This window comes from Rhincodon typus, chromosome 4 (genome assembly GCF_021869965.1).
Source record: "Rhincodon typus isolate 14 chromosome 4, sRhiTyp1.1, whole genome shotgun sequence".
Taxonomy (NCBI): Eukaryota; Metazoa; Chordata; class Chondrichthyes; order Orectolobiformes; family Rhincodontidae; genus Rhincodon; species Rhincodon typus.
Window position 1 is genome coordinate 72,873,277 of NC_063335.1, and position 24,025 is coordinate 72,897,301.

Here is a 24,025-nt window from a genome sequence, read left to right on the forward strand (position 1 = left end):
TCACGGTGGAAGACACCACTAGCATACCAGAGAGTCAGGAGGCAGAGGTGAGTGTGATGGCCATCACTAAGGAGAAGGAGCTGGTGAAGCTGAAGGGTTTGAAGGTGGATAAATCATGCTGACTGGACTGTTTATACCCCAGGGTTCTGAAGGAGACAGCTGAGAGATTGTGGAGGCAGAAGACAGGAAATGATGCACTGAACAGCTTAACTGGGGTCGTTGGGAAGATTTTAGAATGTATTAATATTGAAATTGCAGAGTACTCGGAAGGGCACAGCAAAATAGAGTTTAGTCAACACTTTTTCATTAAAAGGAGGTCACACTTGACAAATCTGTTAGAACTATTTCAGGAGGTAACAAGCAAGTTAGATAAAGGACAGCCAGCAGACATTTGGAACTATTTGGACTACCAGAAGGCCTTTGACAAGGTGCTACACAGGAGGCTATTAAATGAAATAACAGCCCATAGTGTTGGGAGCAAGGTATTGGCAATGGATTGAGGATTAGCTGACTAGTAGAAAGCAGAGAGTGGAGATAAGAGGGGTCTTTTACAGAATGGCAATCAATGACTAGTGGAGTTCCAGAGGGGTCACTGTTGGGATCACACCTATTCATGTTACACATTAACCATCTGGATGAAGGAACTAAGGGCATTGTGGCTAAGTTTGCAAAAGACACAAAGAGAGGTGATGGGGCAGTGTGCTGAGGAGGTCAGGAGGATTTGAACGGGCTAGGAGAGTGGGCAAAGAAGTGGCAGATGGAATATAATGTGGGAAAGTGTAATGTTACACACTTTGGTAAGTGGCACAGATTATTTTCTAAATGGGGAAAGGTTTCAGAAATCTCAAGCACAAAGAAGCCCTAGTTCAGGACTCTACTAAGTTTAATTGGCAGGTTCATTTGGCAGTTAGGAAAGCAAATACAATGTTAGCATCCCTATTGAGAGAGCGAGAATACAGGAAAGGGTATACTGCTTAGGCTGTATAAGGTTCTGGTCAGACCACATTTGGAATATCGTGAGCAGTTTTGAGCCCTGTATTTAAGGGAGGATCTATTGACCTTGGAGAGACTCCACAGAATGTTCAAAACAATGGTCCAGGAATGAAGAACTTGACATATAAAGAACAGTTGAGGATTCTGGGTCTGTATCCGATGGAATTTAGAACCACGAGGGGGATCTGATTGAAACCTACAGAATACTGTGAGACCTGGATACAGCGGACATGGAGAAGATGTTTCCACTAGTAGGAGAGACTAGGAACCGAGACCACAGCCTTAGAGTGAAGGCATGACTCCTTAGAACAAGATAAGGAGGAATTTCTTCAGCTAAATTGTGGTGATTCTGTGGAAATCATTGTGTCTGAAGGGTGTGGAGGCCAAGTCTTATTGAAGACAAAGATAGAAAGGCTCTTGATTGGTAAGGGGATCAAAGATTGCGGGGAGACGGCAGGAGAATGAGGTGGAGGAACATATCAGCCATGAACGAATGGCGGAACAGACTCAATTGGCTGAATGGTCGAATTCTGTTCTGCTATCTTAAGGGCTTTACTTCCCTCTCTTGCCTTAGGAATCAGTTTTCATTTGTGACCAATACAAAATGGAAGGAGGACTGAGGTTGGCAAGGACACAGGGTGAATTCTTAGTAGAGGACTTCAAAGTCCATCCTCAATAGTAGCTCAATAGTTGCAATACTAAAGGACACAGCTGCTCAACTGGATCTGAGGCAGATGGTGAGGGTTCAACAAGATAGACTGGGAAAATCAGAAGAGGACATCTACAAAAAAACAATAAGCGGGAAGATGGTGAAATATGAAGGCAAACTAGCTAGTAATATAATAGACGATTTCAAGGATTTTTAGATATATTGAAGGCAAGAGCAGACATTAGACCACTGGAAAATGAAGCTGGAGAAGTAGTAACGTGGAACAATGAAATGGCAGAGGAACTGAACAGGTACTTTGCATCAGTCTTCATGGTGGAAGACACCACTAGCATCTCAGGGAGTCAGGAGGCAGAGGTGAGTGTGACGGCCATCACTAAGGAGAAGGTGCTGGTGAAGCTGAAGGGTTTGAAGGTGGATAAATCACCCTGACTGGATTGTCTACATCCCAAGGTTCTGAAGAGACAGCTGAGGGAACTGGGGAGACAGAAGACAGGAAATTATGCACTGAACAGTCTAACCGGGGCCATTGGTAAGATTTTAGAATGTATTATTAAGGATGAAATTGCAGAGTACTTGGATGTGCACAGTAAAATTGAGTTTAGTCAGCAAGGCTTCGTCAAAGGGAGGTCATACCTGACAAATCTGTTAGAAGTATTTCAGGAGGTAACAATCAAGTTAGACAAAGGATAGCCAGTGGATGTTTGGATCTATTTGGACTTCCAGAAGGTCTTTGGCAAGGAGCTACACCCATCTACCTGTCGTGGTTGAATCTGTTGATCACAGCACTGGTCAGAGTGACCAACTCACAGCCCTTGTGGAGACGTTTGATTTTCACAGAGAGAATATCCATGATTGCGCAAGTACCACTATGCTACACGAAATACATCTTGAACAGGCAATTTATGACTGGGCATTCACGAGGCAACAATGGCAACAGAATTGCATTCAATACAATTTGAAACATCATAACCCACCATATTCTACATTCTACCATTGAATTTATTCATAAATAGGACCATATGAAAGAGGAGTAGGAATCAGCCATTTGGCCTGTTGTACCTGCTCCATCATTCAAACAATCAGAGTTGATGACCTATACCAATGCGGTTTTGCCAACTATCACCATATTCCTTGATGAAATTCACAAGTCGATTGATTTCTGTCTTGAACATGCTCAATGATTGAATTTTCAAAGTTCTCCAGCTTATTCACATTGTATTTAATCTGTTATGACTCTGTCGATTTGGTAGCCGAAGTATCTTGAAGCCTTCTCACATCCTCCATACAACTCAAGTTCGTCCCCAATTTAGTTTTGGGAATATTATATTCAAACACCACATCCAAATCATTTATACAACTTGTGAACACCTCTGATCCAGGCACCACTCTACTATCAGCCTGCACTCCAGTGAATGACCCATTTCTTCTACATGGTTTTCATCCGGTTCCCAATCCACAGCTGTACATCATTCTCAATCCCAAGTCATCAAATATTGTTACTAACCTCTCAGGTATGATATTACCAAAAACTGTCTGACAATCCAAGTACCCCACATTTGCTGATTCTCTTTCATCTATAATAGAAGCAACATTATTAAAATTCCAACAGTTTGGTCAAACTCAAGTTCCCTTTCTTAAATACATGTTGATTCTGCCTAATCACATAATTATTTCAGAAATATCCAGTTATCACATCCTTTATAATAGATACTTACATTTTCCTTACAACTGACAGGAAACTAATAAATCTATAGTTGTCCATTTTCTCCTTCCTTCCATTGTTAGCCACTAACAGTCCAAATTAATAGCTATTCATCATCCTAGCCAGATCATTATCCAGTCCTTTGTCTGTCCAACTGTTGTTCTCTCTCTTTGGGCTCTGTACCCAGCTATTGTTTATTACCCACCACCACCTCCCCCGCCCAAACAAAAAAATCCTACCTTCTACATATAAACTGACATTTTCCTAGCTACCATCAATTTTGAGGAAGGAACAGAACAAAGATAAGTTCTGAATGTGCATGCCCACTCTAGTCCTTTTCAGATTGTGCAATATAAAGCTGATATTTTAAAAAACATACAAAATTCTACTCGAACAATTTTCTTCTTTTCTGATGTACTTTCATTTGTTTTAAATTTTTAGATGTTTTTGAGGATGTTGACACTCTTTACCTTGATTTAATTCAGATATCCCTCTTGTACTGTGCATGCTTCTGGGTGTCAGCAGATGCAGCCTTAAACAATCCAAAATCTAAAATAGCCAATCCCTAGTTCATTTCTTAACATACATCTCCAGTTATCCATCTCCAACACACTCCAGGAATTCATCCTCCACACATTAGTGCTTATCGAGATTACCCATCACATGTGTAATTGAAGTTACTATTAGTACAACTATTCCTGATTTATACCGTGCCAATAGGATCACTGCAGTTTGATGGTCTGGAAACAACTCCCAATAACCTTTGTCTATGTTTCTTAGCTCCATTCAAATTGATACAACATCTTCATTTTTCAAACTAAGATTGTCTTTCACTAATGTATTGATCCCATCATTAACTAACAGTGCTACTCAGACTCTTTTATCCCTCTTCCTCTCCTTTCCAAGTAACACATACACTTGGTTTTTCAGTTCCAAATCCTGGTCACATTTTAACCACATTTCCTTAACAGCAATTAAAATCACACCAAACTACCCCTATTTGTGCCTTCAAATCATCTACCTTATTGCAGATGTTGTATATATTCAGGTTGACTTTTAACTTCATTACAGTCTTGATCCAACCATAGATAACAGTGCTAAATTGAAAAGCTGAGATGGCCTTTAACATCAAAGCAGCATTTCTCCAGATATGGCATTGCAAAACCTTAGCAAAACTGCAGTCAACGAGAATCAAGGGGGGGGAAGGAAGTCAAATCAGAATCAAGGGGGAAGTCAGTCAATGGTTGGAATGACACCTACACAAAAAGGAAGACAGTCGTGGTTATTGTGCAGCAAACATTTCAACTCCAGCATTTGGCTACAGGTGATCTTCAGGGTAGCGCCCAAGGCCAAATCATCTTCAGTTGTTTCATTCATGACCTTTGCTCCATCGTAAGGTCAGAAATGGGAATGTTTGCTAATGATTACAAAATTCACTTTCTGAAGAACTCTACACATAAGAACAAGGAGGACATGTAGGCATCTCAGCCCCTCAAGCCTGCTCTGCTATTTAAAATGATCGTGGCTGATCTCATTTCAGTCTCAACTCGACTTTCCTACCTGCTGCCCATAATGCTTCTACCCATTGCTAATTAAAAAACTCCATCTCCTCCTCAAATTTATTCAGTGTCCCAGTGTCCACTGCACATTGGGGTAATGAATTCTACAGATACACGATCCTTTGAGAGAATCCTCATTTCTATTTTAAATCCGCTACCCTTTAGCCTCAAACTATGATCACTTATTCTAGATTTCTGCGCAAGGAGAAACATCCACTTAACATCTACATTGTCAATCCCCTTTTAGCATCTTACAAATCTCAATTGGATCTCCTCTCATTCTTCTAAACTTTAATAAGTATAGGCCTAAACTGGCCAATGTCTCCTCATAAGATAAACCTTTGATCTCTGGAATTAATCTAGTGAACTTTCTCTGAACTTCCTCAAATGCGATCACGTCCTTCCTCAAGAAAGGAGACCAAACTATACACAGTACCCTAGATGCAGTCTCACCAATGCGTTGTAAAGTTGCAACAATACTTCCTTACTGTTATAAGAACATAACAACCAGGAGTAGGCCACTGGCCCTTCAAGCCCACTTCACCATTCATTAAGATCATAACTGACCTTTTCATGGTCTCAGCTTCACTTACTCACCCTTTCACCATAACCCATATTTCCTTGACTATTCAAAAAATCATCTTAGCTTTAAAAACATTCAATTAGGAAGCCTCAATTATGTCAATCAGCAGGGAATTCCACAGATTCACAATCCTTTGGGTGAAGAAGTTCCTTCTTAATTCAGTCATAAATCTGCTCCCCCTAATTTTGAGGCAATGCCCTCTTGTTCTAGTTTCACCTGCCAGTGGAAACATCCTCCCTGCTTCTATCTTACCTATTCCCTACATAATTTTGTATGTTTCTATAAGATTCCCCCCTCATTCTTCTAAATTCCAATGAATATGGTCCCAGTCTACTTAATCTCTCCTCATCAGCCAACCTCTCAACTCCGGTATCAACCTCGTGAATCTGCCCTGCACCCCCTCCAGTACCAGTAAACCCTTTCTCAAGTAAGGAGATCAAAACTGCACGCAATACTCCAGGTGTAGCCTCACCAGCACCCTATACACCTGTTCTACTCCATTCTTTTAGTAATAAATGCCAAAATTTCATTAGCCCTCCTTATTGCCAACTGTACTTGCATAATGTCTTTGTGATTCATGCACAAGGCCACCCAGATCCCTCAATGCAGGAGCATCTCCAAGTTTGTCTCCACTTGGATAGTAAGTTGCCTTTTAATCTTCCTATCAAAATGGATAACCTCTCACACTGCGTCCATAAAAAGCACAATCTTGACAACACTATGAAAATAAGGGAGAAACTGGCCAAAGTACAACAGAAACAGCTACTTGAGGATAAACCTATAGCACAAGAGTGGGTGGCATTCGAAAGGTATTTGGAGAGTAGACACCGAATGAGTTCCCTTTAAAACGAAATGTAGGAACAAGCAGCCCAGAGAACCCTGGATGTCAATCAACATTCAGGACTGGATGAGAAGGAAAAATGAGACGTATAATAAGTGTAAAGAAAGCAAATCAACAGAAGCCCTCGTGGAATACTGAATGTATAGGGAAACTTAAAGTAATTAGGAAAGCAAAGAGGCAGCAAGAGAAAATACTGCTGGGTATGATTAGGGAGAATCCCAAGATATTCTCTAAATATAGCAAGGAGAAGAGAATCACGAAGCAAAGAGTTGGGCTTATCCAGGATGAAAGGGGAAATCCGTGCATGGAGCCGGAGGACATTGGTAGATGTTAAATGAGTACTTCACACCTGCCTTTACTCAGAAGGACGAGGATGTAGGTACAAAGTTTAAGGTGATGATGAACTGCGAGGTTCTTGAGCAGTTTGAGTGAGTGAGGTGTTGGAGGTTTTGGCAGGTTTAAAAGTGGACAAATTCCCACATCCAGATGATTTGCATCCCAGGCTGCCCTAAGAGATGAGGAAGAAAATTACAGAAGCCCTGACCCAAATTTTTAATTCTTTTCTGGGAACAGGGGAGGTGCCAGAGGACTGGAGGACAGCTAATGTTGTTTCACTTCTCTAGTGATAGACCAGGGAGCTATTGACCAGTGAGTCCAACATCAGTGGCAGGGAAACAAAAATTCTGAAGGAGAAAATTAATCTCCATTTAGAGGCAAGATTTGATTAGGAATAGTCAGCACGGTTTGGTCAGAGGGAGGTTATGCCCAACAAATCTAGTTGAATTTTTCAAGGAGGGTCATCAAGCATATAGATGAGAGTAGTGCATTTGATGTAGTTTACATAGCTTTCTGTAAGGCCTTTGATAAGACGCAAATGAGAGATGATAAAGAAGGTAACATGGGATCCAAAATTGGCTTCGTAGTCGGAGATAGAGGGTGGTGGTAAAAGGCTGTGGTGTGACTGGGAGCTGGTGTCAAGCGGCATACCACAGGGATCAGTGCTGGGACCCTTATTTATGTGATATATACAAACCATGTAGACGACAATGTGGGGGGAATGATAAGTTTGCGGATGACATGAAGATTGGCTGGCTGATTGACAGTGAGGAAGGTGGTCTTCAATTACAAGGGATATAAATGATTGATCAGATTGGCAGACCGTGACAGATGGAATTTAATGCTGTTAACTGTGAGGTGATGCAGTTTGGAAAAATTAAAAATTAAAAAGACAAGGGAGTACTTAATCAATGGTAGTGCACTAGGAAGCTCAGAGGAAAAGAGGGATTTGGGGTGCTTGTCTGAAGATACCTGAAGATGGCAAAACATGTTAATAGGGTAGTTAAAATGACAATAAGACACTTGTCTTTTCAGTCATGGCATAGATTATAAGAGCACAAGGTGATACTGGAGTTGTATAGGAATTTGGTTGGGCCACAGCTGGAGTAGTGCATGCAGATCTGGTTGCCACGCTCTACAGGAAGGATGTGACTGTGCTGGAGGTGGTGTAGAGGATATTCACCAGTGTGTTACGTGGAATGGAAGACCTTGGCTATGAAGAGAGGCTGGATAAGCTCAGGCTGTTTTCTTTGTTGCAGAGGGTTGAAGAGGGGCTTGATCAAGCTGTACAAGCAGCATTGTCAGAGTGAATGGAGCGCAGCTGTTCCCCTTAGTTGAAGGGTCAATAACAAAGGGGCATAATTTCAGGGTGAAAGGCAGGAGATTGAGGGGTCTTGAAGAAAGACTTTTTCACCCAGAGGGTGGTGGGCTGTGGAATGCAGGGGAGGGTAGTTGAGGCAGGAAACCTCACAATCTTAAAAAAGTATTTGGATGAGCACTTGAAACATAACATTCTAATCTATAGGCCAAGTGCTGGAACTCGGGATTAGTGTAGATTTAATGTATTTTTGACGGTACAGACATGATGTGCTCAAAGGCCTCTTCTGAAATGTATGATTCTATCATTCAGGCTTGAGTCAGTTCATTGATGCCACACAAGTCCCTGGCATGACCATTGTTCCAAGTGAGATTTTGTAAAATGATTGTGTTTTAAGCTGTCTCTTCTAATTCAAGGTAAAATGGAGCTATGGAGATAAGCATGTGATCTTTCACTAATTCTTCCCAATGATAAGTCACTGTGTCCTGGTAACTATGGGGGCTGAGAGCCCAGTTCAAGTCCTATTGAAACCGAAGAGCTAGCTTTCACACCGGAACAAGAAGTGAGAAGCAGGTGACCTTGATTCTACAAACTTACAGATTCTCAAGCCGTTTAATTCAGAGACAAAAATACACCCACACACAAAAAGATAAACAGACAAGAGGAGATTGAGGAGGTCAGATAAGTGGAGAAATGGAAAAAAAAAAAGAGACAAAGAGTGACAAAAACAGATGAAGGAGAAAGACTGTCAAGAGAGTCCTACAGCACGGAGACAGGCCCTTTGACCAAAACGGGTCCATGAAGATGAATATATCCATCCACCCTAACCCCATTTCCCTGCACTTGGCCCATATCCTTCTCAACATCTCTCATCCATGTATTCATCCAAAAGCCTTTTAAATTTTGTTAATTTGCCTGCCTCAACCACTTCCGCTGGCAGCTCATTCCATATATGTACCACCCTCTGTATAAATGGTTGCCCCTCAGGATCCCATGTATTTTTTCCCCTCTTAGCTTAAACTCATGCCCTCTAGTCCTCGATTCCCCAACCCTGCGAAAAAGACTGACTGCATTCACCCTATCCATGCGCCTCATGATCTTCGTATACTTCCATAAGATGCACCCCTCAGTCTCCTACGCTCTGAAAAAAAAGTGTTCTACTTGTCTAACCTCTCCCTATAACTCACTCTCTTGAGTCCTGGCAACATCCTTGTAAATTTCTTCTGTACTCTTTCCAGTTAGTAACATAGTAGTTTGCTAGTTCTGCTAGTAACATAGCAGGGTGACCAAAACTAAACACAATACTCCAAATGCGGCTTCACCAACATCCTGTACAACTGCAACTTGACTTCCCAACTTCTGTATTCAGTGCCTGACTGATGAAGGCCAGTGTGTCAAAAGCCTTCTTCACTGCCCTATCTACCTGTGACTCCACTTTCAGAGAACCGTGCACCTGAACTCCTCTATTCCAATACACTCAAGGCCTTACCATTCACCATGAAACTCATACCTCGAGTTGACTTTCCAAAATGCAACACCTCACACTTATCTATATTAAAACTCCATTTGTCATTGCTCAGCCCACTTCCCCAGCTGATCAAGATCCTGGTGCAATTTCTGATAACCTTCCACACTGTCCACAATACCACCTTTTTTTTGAACTAGGGAATGAACTATTAGAAATTTAAAACATTGTTACAATTCAGTGCCCAGTGTGGCCAGGAAAAGGTGTTATCGGCACAGATTTTACTATTGGAATTCAGTTTGGGGTTCTTTGAAGAACAACATTAATGACTTTCAATATAAACACTGTACATTATCATTCAGAAATTAGGAACAGAAAACTCCTATGGAAAGTCATGTTCAAAATTATACGGTACATTTGTCATAAAAACAATACAGGCAGAGGTGAACTGTTTGAAATTACTGGACAGCAAAACATAGAAGATAGAAGCAGGAAGCGGCCATTCAGCCCTTTGAGCCTGCTCTGCCATTCTTCATGATCATGGCTGGTCGACCAACTCAATAGCCTAATCCTGCTTTCTTCCCATAACCTTTGATCCCATTCGCTCCAAGTGCTATATCTCGTCGCATCTTGAATACATTCAATGTTTTGGCATCAACTACTTACTATGGCAATGAATTCCACAGGCTCACCACTCTTTAGATGAAGAAACGTCTCCTCATCTCTGCCCTAAATCGTCTACCCCGAATCCTCATACTGTGACCCCTGGTTCTGGAAACACCCACCATCCGGAACATCCTCCCTGCACCTACCCTGTCGAGTCCTGTTATAATTTTATAAGTATTATTGTACAACTAATCACATCAAATATGAGAAGAGTATAACTTTTATTTTCAGAAATATTTGATTAAAATCTCAATTCTACTTTGTGAAAGACTCAACCAAAGTATTTGAGGCCTGACCCTTTTGGACAAGTAGCTAACAAATTATTGAAGAAATATTACATTTTATATGATGCATAAGGAATACACAAAATTCTTCATAAATATTTTCAGTTTGATAACTTGTGCAAAATAAAATGGGCTGAACAATCATTATGTTTCTTGTGATTAAATGACAATATTGCTTATGCAGAGCAAGAAAAATCAAGACCAGTTCTGGAAATTAAATCAGGTAGATTAGGCAAAGGGCATACGAGCTGTAATTTCTATCACAGATGTTCATGTCATTTGTGCGACATGCAATTTTCCTTTAAATTTAATTATGCTTACGATCTTAAAAGCTACAAGTAGAACCATGGTTACCATTACAATAAATAGGATGGTTAACCCATTGGGATGTCAATTTTTGTAATACCTGTCAAAATGCAGCAGGATTTATCCACAATGTACTCTTCCATTTCATATCTCAATGGACAGAATTCACTCATTTAATCTTGTGAAACAAATTAACAACATTTTGTCTGTTACATTTGAAACAGAATGTGCTACGTAACATACCTGCTATCGCTTCTAAATCACACAAATATTGTTACAGAATTTTACCGATACAAATTGAGAAAGGCAAAAATGAATGCAATGTTGATGCATGAAGTTTGGGTGGAGTGATCTGGCATCTTTGACCGTCTGTGTGGAGTTTGGACATTCTCCCCATGTCAGCGTGGGTTTCCTCCGGTGCTCCGATTTCCTCCCACAATCCAAAAGTGTGGATTAAGTGGATTGGTCATGCTAAATTTTCCATAGTGTCCAGGGATGTATAGGGGAGTTGGATTAGCCATGGGATAAGGTAGGAGAGGTGGATCTGGGTGGAATGGTCTTTTAAGGGTCTGTGTGAACTCAATGGGCTGAATGGTTTGCTTCCACACTAAGGACTCTTTGGTTCAATGACTCATGTGTCTGAACGCATTTCTGGATCAATAGCAGTGATGTCACATTTACTGCTGCAAATTACATTTAACTGAATTAATTACAATGGTTTAATATTTAAACTTGTATAACATTCGTGTAGTATCATTAATATAGAAGAATATTAAGAAATTTCAGATGAGTAATTTGTTCAGATAACAAAGTAAAACAAAGGTATTGGACCCACACTTTCTGGTCAATGGCACAGTCAAGATATACAGCATTGACTGTGACTTTAACTGTGGCTGGACAATTTGTGCTGTAGCTTTAGGGACTTCCTATACAAGCTACAGTATGCAGCCTTTGGCAAAGTGGCCTGTGAGACTCAAACCGCATTTTTTGAGAGAAACGAAAAGAAAACTAATATTCAACAGACTTGGAGTGTTGTACTAAGTATTTTTTTTAAGTTCTTAAACTCTAAATAAAATTTTCTCCAATTCCATTCTCATTCCCTTATAAATAAGCATTTTGAAATTTAGCTGTAACGCATTCCCACATCTTTGCGTCCCCACCGCATGCTCTGTACCATTGTTACTAATTAAATTTCACACACTGACTATCTGTCCTACTTGCTCCCAAGCTGCATTTTCAACACTGCTTCATGCATCAGAGATCCTTTATTTCCACCTCCAGCAATGTCTATCTTTTCCCTCTTCTTAGTTTATTGTTGTTGAAACTGCTCCATAGGCCTTTGCTACTTCCAGATTTGATGATACAAGTGCTCTCCTGGCTTGCCTTCCATCCTTCAACATCTGTAATTTCCTGTTTAAGCAAAACTGTCCTGCCTGTACCCTATCTCACATGGTGTCTCTTTTAGTCTTAAAGCAGCCAAGAATTTTGTTCTTCTGACACTGGTTCACTGATTTGCTCGTCCCTTCACTCCATGATTGGCAGCTGTTCCTTTACTGTTTGTGGTCTTGGCTCTGGAATTCTTTCCCTAAACAAAGTCTGATGGTATCCTACCCTTAAAACTCTCTTCTTTGGGTCAAGTTCTGGTTCTTGTTTGTAATGGCCCAGATCTTCTGTTCAAAGTAGCATTAAGCATTGGGACATTTGATACAGTTGAGCACTTAGGGAAAACGTGGCAACCTCACAAATAGTGACCACAAAGTGGTATAAATGTTAAATAATTACTTAGCCATTTTTTTAAAACATCAGAGGGACCAGCCAGGTGATATCATATTAGAACACAGTTGTAGACTACATGATCATAACAGCGCAAGAAATAGGTCCAGGAAAAGCTCATTTGCCCCATCAAGTCTGCAAGACCATGGTTGATCTTGGGCTCCAATTCCACTTTACTGCCTGCTCCCCACATCTAGAAAATCAAAAATCTAGTTTATCCGACCTTCAAATCAACTTTACCAAGGAGTATGTACACCCTCTGGGAAGTAACTTTTCTTAGAATTATAATTAGGCTGATTGTCACGTGTACTCAAGGATAGGGATACATGACGATAGCGAAAATTGTACAAAGTCGCCATTTCCGGCATCATCTTAGGTGGAAAAATACCTAGAGACAAAATCTTAGGTATGAATTAGGAAAGTGAATTAATAAAGGTAAATATTCAGCATTATAGTCCGAAAGTTCTAAAGCCAGAAATCCACACTGGTCTTCCTTGAGAAGGCCGGGAATCTGCGTTGGTCTTCCTGGAGTCCACGCTGGGCTTACTCGAGGCCGAGAGTCCGTCAAGTCTGCACTGGGCCTCCACAACGCTGTGAGCCCATTGAGTCCATCTGAGGACTGGAGGTAAGTTGAGGCAGAGGATAAAAAAGAAACAACACGACAAGAGGGAAAAGAAAAGGAACAGATGGAGCAGACAAGCTCTGGCTTAGAAACCCTACTCCGGGCCATCCTCAAGAGATCTGATTCTTTTTTTCACCCTGGTCCTAAATGATAAGCTCCTTCACATGAGTTTGGGTCCCTACATTTTCAACTCAATGCCCAGCAGAAACAATATTCAGCATCTAGTCTATAACATCACTTCAGAATCAGGTGTTTCAGCGAGCTTCTCACTCTTCTAAACACCAGAGAATATAGGCCCATTATACTCAGTCTGTTATCATAAAATAGCCCTCCATCTCAGGGACCAAGTTAATGAGGCTTCACTACACTGCTTCCAATATACTTGCCAGTGGTCTCTTAAATATGGTGACTAAAACTGTACCATGCTCCATATGCAGTCACACCAAAATCAGGTGCAATTATAGCAAGATATCAATAGTTTGAATAGGTGGGCAGAAAAGTGCCATATGAAATTTAGTCCAGAGAAGTGTAATGCAATGAATTTGGGAAGAACAAACTAAAAAAGGCAATGCATAATGCACTGTAGGATATGAAGAAATGTAGAGTGAGAGCGACATGCTCATAAGTTACTGAAGGTAACGATTAAAGAAGCATGGCAGCTAACTGGAGCGTCCACACGCTACATTCAGCGTGCAGACCCATTTACATCCACTTTCGGAAACTGCTGCCATGCGACAACGTCAGAGGTTTGCACAGCAGCAGTAAAAATTAGAGGGAATGTATCCTGAAGGTAGCAGAATAGGCAAATAAAGCCGCCAAGGCAGCATAGAACATAGAACATAGAACATTACAGCGCAGTACAGGCCCTTCGGCCCTCAATGTTGCGCCGACCTGTGAAACCAATCTGAAGCCCATCTAACCTAAACTATTCCATTATCATCCATATGTTTATCCAATGACCATTTAAATGCCCTTAAAGTGGGCGAGTCTACTATTTTTGCAGGCAGGGCATTCCACACCCTTACTACTCTGAGTAAAGAACCTACCTCTGACATCTGTCCTATATCTATCACCCCTCAATTTAAAGCTATGTCCCCTCGTGCTAGCCATCACCATCCGAGGAAAAAGGCTCCCACTGTCCACCCTATCTAATCCTCTGATCATCTTGTATGTCTCTATCAAGTCACCTCTTAACCTTCTTCTCTCTAATGAAAACAGCCTCAAGACCCTCAGCCTTTCCTCATAAGACCTTCCCTCCATACCAGGCAACATCCTGGTAAATCTCCCCTGCACCCTTTCCAATGCTTCCACATCCTTCCTATAATGCGGTGACCAGAACTGTACGCAATACTCCATGTGCGGCCGCACCAGAGTTTTGTACAGCTGCAACATGACCTCATGGCTCCGAAACTCAATCCCTCTACCAATAAAACCTAACATACTGTACGCCTGCCTAACAACGCTATCAACCTGGGTGGCAACTTTCATGTGATCTATGCACATGATATTTTTCAGGATATTTTTCTTTATTGGCTGAGGCATAGAGTAGGGATGTTAAAACCCAAACATTATAAAACACTAATTAGACAGTAGCAGAAAACAATTAAGCAGGTCACTGTGTATGCTTGTAGTCATTTTTAGGAAGGACGTAATTCTGCCAGGGAAGCTAAAGAAAAAACCTACAATAATTTTTTTTCAGAAAGAAAATTTTAACAATAAGGAAAGGTTGACCAAGTTGTGATTTTGGTCTTTGGAACAGAGGATATTGAGATGAGATTTGAGGTTGAAAAAAAATCACATAGGGCCTGGAATGAGTAGATATGAAGGATGTTCTCTGTTAGCAGACAAGTCAAGACCAGAAGGTTTAGACATGAAGTATTTAGAATGATTAGAGGTGACTTGTGAACAATGTCTTATTTTCCCAAGAGGGGGAGTGGGAGTCTGGAATTTACTGACTAAAAAGGTAATAGAATTTGAAATATATCACATATTTTGAAAATATTTGGAAATACATTTGAAGTGATATAATTCAAACAGCCATGAACAAACAGCTGCAAAGTAGAATTAAGCATTTTTTTTCCTCCATAAGAGATAGGTGTGCTTTCCTATCCCAATCACCTGGATAGCTCTTTTCCGGCCAACACAAACCTGATATAGTTCAAATGCTTACTTCTGTGACATAACATTTCTATGGCAGGATCATCTTCTTATTCAAGGATTCAGATAACAAACTATAAGTGTGTCACATCTCCACTCACTGGTAGAGCTGCTGGCCACGCACAATATAGTGGCGATCAGTCAATGTGAAATTCACAGACAAGAGCCCCAGCCAATAACACAGAAGGGTCAAACAAGAAGTCATCCTCTTGTCCTACGGGGTAAAAATTCAGCAATCATATTTCAACAGCATTGGATAGGCTTTCATTCCTCACTATCAAGCAGCATTTGTCTGATTGATACAAACCCTGGATCGGCTGGTACTTCCTCTGTAACATATCATAGGAGATCTTGCAAGGTCCTCATTCTGGAGAGAACTTGCATGCAATTGGGATGTCATAGATTTGCCTGATGCATTGCTCTATTGCCCTGGTCATACCCTTGACCCATCTCACATCACCCTTGACCAAGAATCATTCACTATAATCAATCAGCATTAGCACACTGGTCTACCCTGTTACCATCAGACTGGCACGTGTACTCCTCAAATCTCCATCTATCCTTCTTGGTCTGCCCTCTGATATCATCAACTCTCAGGATCTCACAATTGACTTCAATGTGTAATCCTTGATCGCCCACAGCTATGCATGACCTGCTGCATGTTGACATTGACCTTTCTTGTCTTTTCTAAACCTTTGCCAGCTTCCTCCCTCTATGCCAATGAGTCCTTGTGGGGCTGCAACTTCCCTTGATCAGCTATGTCCCTTGCCCCTTTCACATGCACCAAATGATCTCAATGCAATGAAATGCTAGGTTCAACAAAGTTCCCATTTAAGAACAGCACCTCCTACTCAATCTAATCCACCTAGAAGACTACCTCATCTCCAACACCTTTATCAAGTCATGAATTGGAAGGCACATTTTTATCATTTGCTGCATACTTAATTGCAGAGGCAAAATTTAATCTGAAAAACGTGTTAAAATGCACACATATGGTATGCTAACTTATTGCTCATCACTGGAAAACACATTTCACCCTCAATCTATGGCCAAGTTAATAATCAACTTTCATCCCACCATTGAGAAGCTAACATTTAACTTAAACCTCAGTTAAGTGCTTCCAATGGCCTCATTCTCCACTCCTGGGAGGTTCATGCGATTCTGCCCCATGATTTTGTAGTACTTAAAAATGAAAAGAAAACAAAAAATGTTTAACAGGAAAATGTGGGATAATTGATAAACTAATTAACAGGGGACAAAATCTCTGGTTCAGATAAATTGTGTATATTAAGAAAAAATTGAAAAGGGAATATAATGCTGCTGCATTTGGTGTGCAGGTACCACAACTACAGACCTATGACTTGCAAAAACAACAACTTTTATTGGCAGAAACTCCCAAAAACCACAGCTAGTTGTCAGCAATAGGAAATATCATGTGGAAGATACCAAAATACCTTCAAAAAGATACAGTTTATGGCCTAATTACTTTGGTCAGAACATATACAGTTAAGCAACATGTAGCAGAATGGTACCAAGCTGGCTACAATGCAGAAAAATAGTGAACAGCTAAAGATAATTACTCAGACTGGCAAATGTTGCAAACCGGTTCTTCACAAGGTTTGGTCAGTGACCAATGCTGTTCACTAGAAAAGGTACACAAATAATTCACTGAAATAAATGGAAAAGCCAAAATATCCTCCAACTTAATGAGCATACAGAAAGAAATTTGAGGCCTGACTTAGATAATTAATTACAATGTTAAATTCTTAGAAAGTAAGGGATAACAAGCCACCATCTCAAGGTTACCTGCTAACCTTCGTCAGTGTAGTTTTTTTTAGAGCAGGGGTTGGAAAGCTGTGTATCGAGCTTCAAACAGAGAATAGTGAGAACAGAGTTACAAGGTAATAGCTCAGCCCAGGAATTTAGAAAGGAAAGGAAAACTGGAGATAGAGCTGTAATTTAAAAAGTTTAAGTAATTTTAAAAAAACAGAGTTTTTAAAATCAAAATGCAGTGATAGATTTAAGATGGATGAGTTTATATCTGACAGCAGAATGAAAGTAAATCAAAACCTGCTGAATTTGAAGCTGTTCCTGTTGTTTAGGAGAATCTTAGAAAACAAAATTAGGAATGAAGAAGAATGTCAAACTGAAAATTAAGCTGGCAGGGAACAGCTTATACATTTCAGATCAGATTGGCTGCTCCAAGAAAAAATGACAGCGCATGTTTGACCAATCACACCAAAGTTTGGTGTGGTCTTCATGGAAAAAAAAACATTTTAAATAGATGAATGGTTACTTACTAACTCAATATTTTTAATAGATGTGCTAAAGGCATCAAAACAAACAGCCATCCATAGACAGCTACTTTTTTTTGGACAAAGTTCCTGAGTGCACTTCATAGTGCTCGCACTTAACATTTCTAACATAGCTCAATACACATAATGCACAATCTATTTTGTGTATTACTCACAGAAACAAATGGATCTGCACAGGGAAATTACTGTTCATTTCGGGCACTGAGAAAGGATATGATCTTCCAGCAGATGTTTAATTTGTTGTTGATCTCAGCAGCCTGAGCATGACGTCTTTCCTCTTCCATCTGCTTTAGGTTTTCTGTACATAGCATTTTGCTTGATGTTGGAAGTGTTTCAAAGTTGAACTTGTCAACCTGTATGGCCATCCTGCAAGACAAAATAAATCAAACTCACTTAGAATACAACTGCATTGACATTTGGTAGACTTGACTGCATGAAATTCTACAGACTTAAGTCTAGAAGCCTTGCATGTACGTTTCTCAACCTGTTTGGTTAGACCATTGAATGGGTACTGAAGGCTCTCACTTCAAAATTCAGCATATATCTTACTTCTGGAATCTGATCATATGTTTACCTACTTATGTTAATTCAGAAAAAAAATCAATAATTACACAATCTTTGGAACAATTATTGTTTCCAAAGGGCTGACAGTAAAAGACTGCCTTGAATACAAGCAATGCATGTGAGCTAAGGTCTATCAAAACAATATGTCTCACAAGCTTGACTTATAGTGTTGCATGACAGAATTTCAAATGTTAAGGTTTGTACTGTAACAAATTAAAAGCAGGATTGACTAAATATTAATTAGTATACAACAGTCATCTTAAATACGGAACAGATAACCTTTATTAATGTTCTAATGTAACTGGTAACCCGAAGCCACATGTAGAAAAGCCATTTTACATCTTGCTCTGCACAGGATTACAGCTTCTCAGAGTACAGTCCACAGTCGATTCACATTGCTCCACTTTTCCACGTCAGAATATCAAGAGACTACTGAAAGTAGTTTTCAAACAATTCATGAAACAACTAGCAGCAGTAAAGCCACTTAAGCAATTACTCATCTCAACATTACCAGAGCATATCTTCCAGAATTTTCAGAGTCCCATGGAATGTAATTCTAGCACATGTAAAAACATGCAATATGGCAAAGATCAATGGTAACCCAGAGGATTGGGAACATTTTAAAAGCAAAAGAAGATCAAACAAAATTAAAGAAGAAAATAAGGTTTGAGGTAAACTTGCAACTATTATCAAGATAAATAGCAAGAACTTATGTCACTATATAAAAAGGATGGCAGAGGCCAAAGTGAACCTACACTGGAGCCAGAATTATTTGCAAAATATATTAATGGATGACAGAAGTGAATGTACCCCATCACCAAGTTTGCAGATGACACACAAATGGTGGTAAGGTAAGTAGTGAGAATGACAGGGCATATGGAAGGATATTGATAAATTAAGCAAGTGGGCTAAAGCGTGGCAGATGGAATGTAATGTGTGAACATGTGACAATATGCACGTTGTCAGAAAGAACAGAGGAGCTGAATACTACTTTAAATGGAGAAAAATTGAAGACACCAGAGGAATTTGAGAGTCCTTGTGTGTAAATCACAAAACGGCAGCATACAAGCTCAGCAGGTCATAGGGAAGGCAAATGGAACATTGTCCTTTATTTGAAAGGGAATGATATATAAAAATAAGAAGTTTTGGTAAAACTATACAAGGCACTCGATAGACCATGCCTGGAATACTGTGAACAATTTTGGTCCCCATATCTAAGGAGAGATACACTGGTATTGGAGGCAGTCCAGAGAAGGTTCACTCAGTTGGTCCCAGGTTTGAAGAGATTTTCTTATGGAGGAGTGGTTGAGTTGGTTGGGCCTGTATTCATTGCAGTTTACAAAAGTAACAGGAGTCCTTCTTGAAACATACAAGATTCTTCAGGGCCTTGGCAGGGTAGATGCAAAAAGGTTGTTTCTCTTTTTGGGCAACTCTAGGGCCAGAGGCATAATCTCAGAGTAAGGGGTGACATAGTTAGGACAGAGATGAGGAGGAATTTCTTCTCTTGGAAAGTAATCCATCAGTGGAATTCTTTACCAGAGAGGACTTTAAAGGCTGGATTCTTAAGTATATTTAAAGGTGAGATAGACAGATTTTAATAAGTAAGGGAATCAAGGATTATAGGAAAAGGTGGTGAGAATTATCAGATCAGCTATTGAATGGTGAAGCAGATCAGAGAATATAATGGTCTTCTGCTCCTACATCTTATCATCTATGGACAGTAAAATTTCTCCATGGCCCATGAATGAGATGGATCAGTAACTACAGGAATGTGAAAAGTTGTTGGAAAGAATAGAGTGTAAAGGCAAAGACACTCAGCTAGAAAGATTCAATCAAACAAGTTGCTGGTATTGATTCTTAAAACAAAGCATAGTAATTGTGCGCGAGTAGTGAGATCAGGAATTGAGCTGCTCAACTGTCACCATATAGGAAATCCTACCCCTAATCATGTGGATAGTAATGTGGAATTCCCTCAATGAAAGAAAAGTACCTTCATGGAGTTGTTAATGACTGTGTGAAATATTACTCAACATAAAAATAACAGTACTGCATATCAATTCAGAAGTTTGATACCTTTCTTATTCTGGAATCCTATAACCATAGAAATGTACCATAGATGGGGCCATTTAGTTAATTGAGACTGCACTGACAAAAATTACTCTAAGTCCACTCTAATCCCACTTTCCACAGTTTTGCTTGTTAAGACACTTCAAATGCACATCCCAAACACTTTTTAAAGGTTCCCACCACAACTACCCTCCTATAACCCACTGGGTGAAAAGAACTTTCCTCAAATCCCCACTAAACATCCGGCTGTTCACCTTGAAGTGTCTGCTCCTCTAACTATAGAACTCCCTATTACTATTGTTCCACTTCCCTTCTTCCTCCACTCCTGTACTGTCAGATCACTTGTGGTGCCAGAAGCTTGGCCCTGTCTGCATTCCATTGAAAAGCCAGCTCTCTCATCAGCTTCTAAAATGGATTATCAATTTGTGAAGGGACCACAGGAGACTCTTGCACTACCTGCTTGATTCTCTGACTCCCTGGTGGACACCCATTCCCTTCTTTCCTCCATTCCCTGAGCTGTGTTGTGACCACCTCTGTAAGCATGCTATCCATATAACTCAGTCTCACAGATGTTCCAGTGGTTCCTGCTGATGCTCAAGCTCAAACACAGAGCTCAAGTTTCTGTAGTTGGGAGCACTTCCTGCAAAAAATGGTCATCCAGGACACTGATAGGGTCCATGACTTACCACATGACAAGTCACACATTCCAGCTAAACTCACTTGTCATGACTTAAACTTGAACTTACTTAGATGTAGTTGCTAACTTTTCTAAAGACTTAAAGCTACTCCCTTTATGTTAACGTCAGTTTCCTTCTCTTAATCTGACATTAAATTATTCCTGGTGTTTCTCAGTTAATCTCTCAATTATTTCCCAGTTCTTGGGCCTTGGTCTGCCCCATATGCAACTTATCTACTACTTCAACAAGCTGTCACATTTACCAAACTGCCACACTCCAAACGCTGCAGGTTGTGCTTTATGCTGCTTGCTCAGAGGTCTCATTTTTTAAATTCTGTCTTAGCTGCTTCAGGAACTGGTTTAAAAGAGATTATCTGTTAGCCCCAGTTAACTGTCCAAGCTACAGCAGTCCCAGTCCTAGGATAGGTTGTTTGTACTCTCCTCAACCTTAAAGAGACTTAATTGCATACCCTTTAGAATTAAACCCTCCAAAACATTGCAGAGGCTAACTGCCAGGTCTCAGATACCGCCTCCTATCTCCCCCTCGACCATGACCATGGAACATCAGGCCATTATGTCCACGACCATCACCAACACCATTTCATCTGGTGACCTCCCCACGGTCTCCAAACTCAGTCTCCGAAACCCCTACAGCTCGCTACTACTTCCTTCACAAAATCAACAAACAGGACTGCCCGGGCAGACCCATTGTTTCTGCCTGCTCCTGTCCCACAGAACTTACCTCTTCCTACGTTGGTATTTTCTCCTCTTGTTTGGTCCCTCCCCACTTACATCCACTATTCCTCGGATGCTTTAGGTCAGTTTCAGAACTTCAGTTTGCGGGCTCCAGCCACCTGCTCTTTACCATAAACATGCACATTACACATCCATTCCCTATCAAGATAGTCTCAGGGCTCTCTGCTTCTTCCTGGAAGAAAAGGCCTGAACCATCCCTACCCACTACCACCTTCCTCCAGCTGGCCGAGCTCATCTTCCCTTTCAATTCCTCTCATTTCTTCAGGTCAGAGGGGTTGCCGTGGGCCCCAGTTATACCTGTCCCTTTGTGGGGTTCTGGAAACATTCCTTGTTCCAGTCCTATTGCGGCCCCCACCCATAACGCTTTCTCCAGTAGATCAATGATGTCATCAACGCTGCTTCCCTCTCAACAGAATTGGAAAAGTTTATCAATTTCACTTCCAATTTCTACCCCACTCTCAACTTCACATGGCTCATCTCTGACTCCTCCCTTCTCTTCCTCAATCTCTCCGTTTCCATTTCTAGGGAAAGGCTGGCCATTGATATCCACTACAAACCAGCTGATTCCCACAGTTAAAAACCGAAAGAACTGGAGATGCTGCTAATCAGGAACAAAAACAGAAGTTGCTGCAAAAGCTTAGCAGGTCTGGTAGCATCTGTGAAGTAAAAATTAGAGTTAATGTTTCTGGTGACCCTTCCATAGAGGACCCAAAACGTTCACACTGATTTTTACCTCACAGATGCTGCCAGACCGGCCGAGCTTTTCCAGAAACTTCTGATTCTCTCAATTACCAGGATTATACATCCTCACACCTTGTAAAGACTCTATTCCATTCTCCCAGTTCCTCCACATCCGTCTCATCTGTTCTGATGATGCCAACTTCAACAAAGGGGCCTCCGAAATGTCCAGCTTCTTCCTCAACTGAGGGTTCCTTAGCACCATAGGTGACAGGGCCTTCAGCCGGGTCCAACCCACTTCAGCCCTCGTCTCCTCTCTTCCCTCTCACAACAGCAATAGGGTCCCCTTTGTCCTCACCTACCATCCCACAAGCATCCAGAGGATCATTTGTCATCATTGCCACCACAGCCAATGGGATGCCACCATCAGATACATTTTCCTGTCCCCTCCCATCAGTCTTCTAGAAGGACCATTCCCTCTGCAACACCCTAGTCCACTCCTCCTTCACTCCCAACACCTTCCCAAAGCCCCATGACATCTTCCCCTGCAACCACAGAAGATGTCCTTTTACTTCCTCCCTCCTCTGTATCCAGAGTCCCAAACACACCTTTAAGGTGAAGCAGCACTTTACCTGTATTTCACACAATCTTGTCTGCTGCATTCACTGTTCACAATGTGGTTTCCTCTACACTGGAGAAATGAACCACTTCACAGAACACCTATGTTCTGTCCACAAAAAAGACCCTGAGCTTCCAGTTGCCTCCTACTTCAACACACCACCTTATTCTATGGCCAACATCTCCATCTCAGGCTTGCTGTAGTTCTCCAGCACAGCTCAGCACACGCAGGAAGAACAGCAGCTCATTTTCCACTTGCGAACTCTACAGCCTTCTGGACACAATATTGAGTTAACAATTTTAGAGATTGAGGCACCTTCTCCCATGTCCTTACCCCAGTTCGCACACACTAGGCCTTGTTACCACATGGTCTGCAATTACACATAAGTCATTGTTAGCCACTAACTGTCCCCATTAGTAGCTATTCATTCTCCTAGGCTGATCATTATTCTCTCCTTTGTCTGTCCAACTCTTCTTCTCTCTCTTTGGACTTTATCTCCACCTATCACTTATTCCATACCCTCTCCTCCCAAGCTATGTTCTGCACAAAAGATATTTTCCTAGCTAGCGTCAGTTCTGAGGAAGGGCCACTGGACCCAAAATGTTAACTCCGATTTCTCTCCACAGATGCTGCCAGACCTGCTGAGCTTTTCCAGCAACTTCTGTTTTTCTTCCTACACAATTGGTGTCCTGTGCAGACAGATTGTAAATGGAAAGTGTGGTTGAGTCAGAAACTCTTACAACATTTATACAGTATTTAGATATTCACTGTCCTGCTTCTGTGCTGCTAACAACTATGAGTCAATAAAATTATTCAAGCAATGAGACTGGTGCTTTCCTCTCCAAAAATAGCACATGTGGTGACACCACTCCAGAGGTCAAGCTATACGACTCTCAATGTTTTTGCTAACAGGACAGCCAGCAGAGATCTTAATCATTTTCAGGCAAACCTCTAGAGCAGCAGCAGCCAGTGCATAACAGTAATTGTGAACATCCTCCTAGTAACCATAGTAACATGCATAAACAGTACATCAATAACAGCAAGGACGAACACAGCAGGTCAAGCAGCATCATAG

The 24,025-nt window shown here is 41.0% G+C and overlaps 1 protein-coding gene across 1 annotated transcript in view; it reads right to left on the minus strand.

Moving 5' to 3' along the window:
- trappc9 (trafficking protein particle complex subunit 9) overlaps positions 1–24,025 on the minus strand; it is a 572,831-nt gene that overhangs the window by 329,392 nt on the left and 219,414 nt on the right. The window contains 1 exon segment of the mRNA XM_048596131.1: positions 17,806–17,956. Coding sequence (XP_048452088.1) covers positions 17,806–17,956 — 151 coding nt within the window.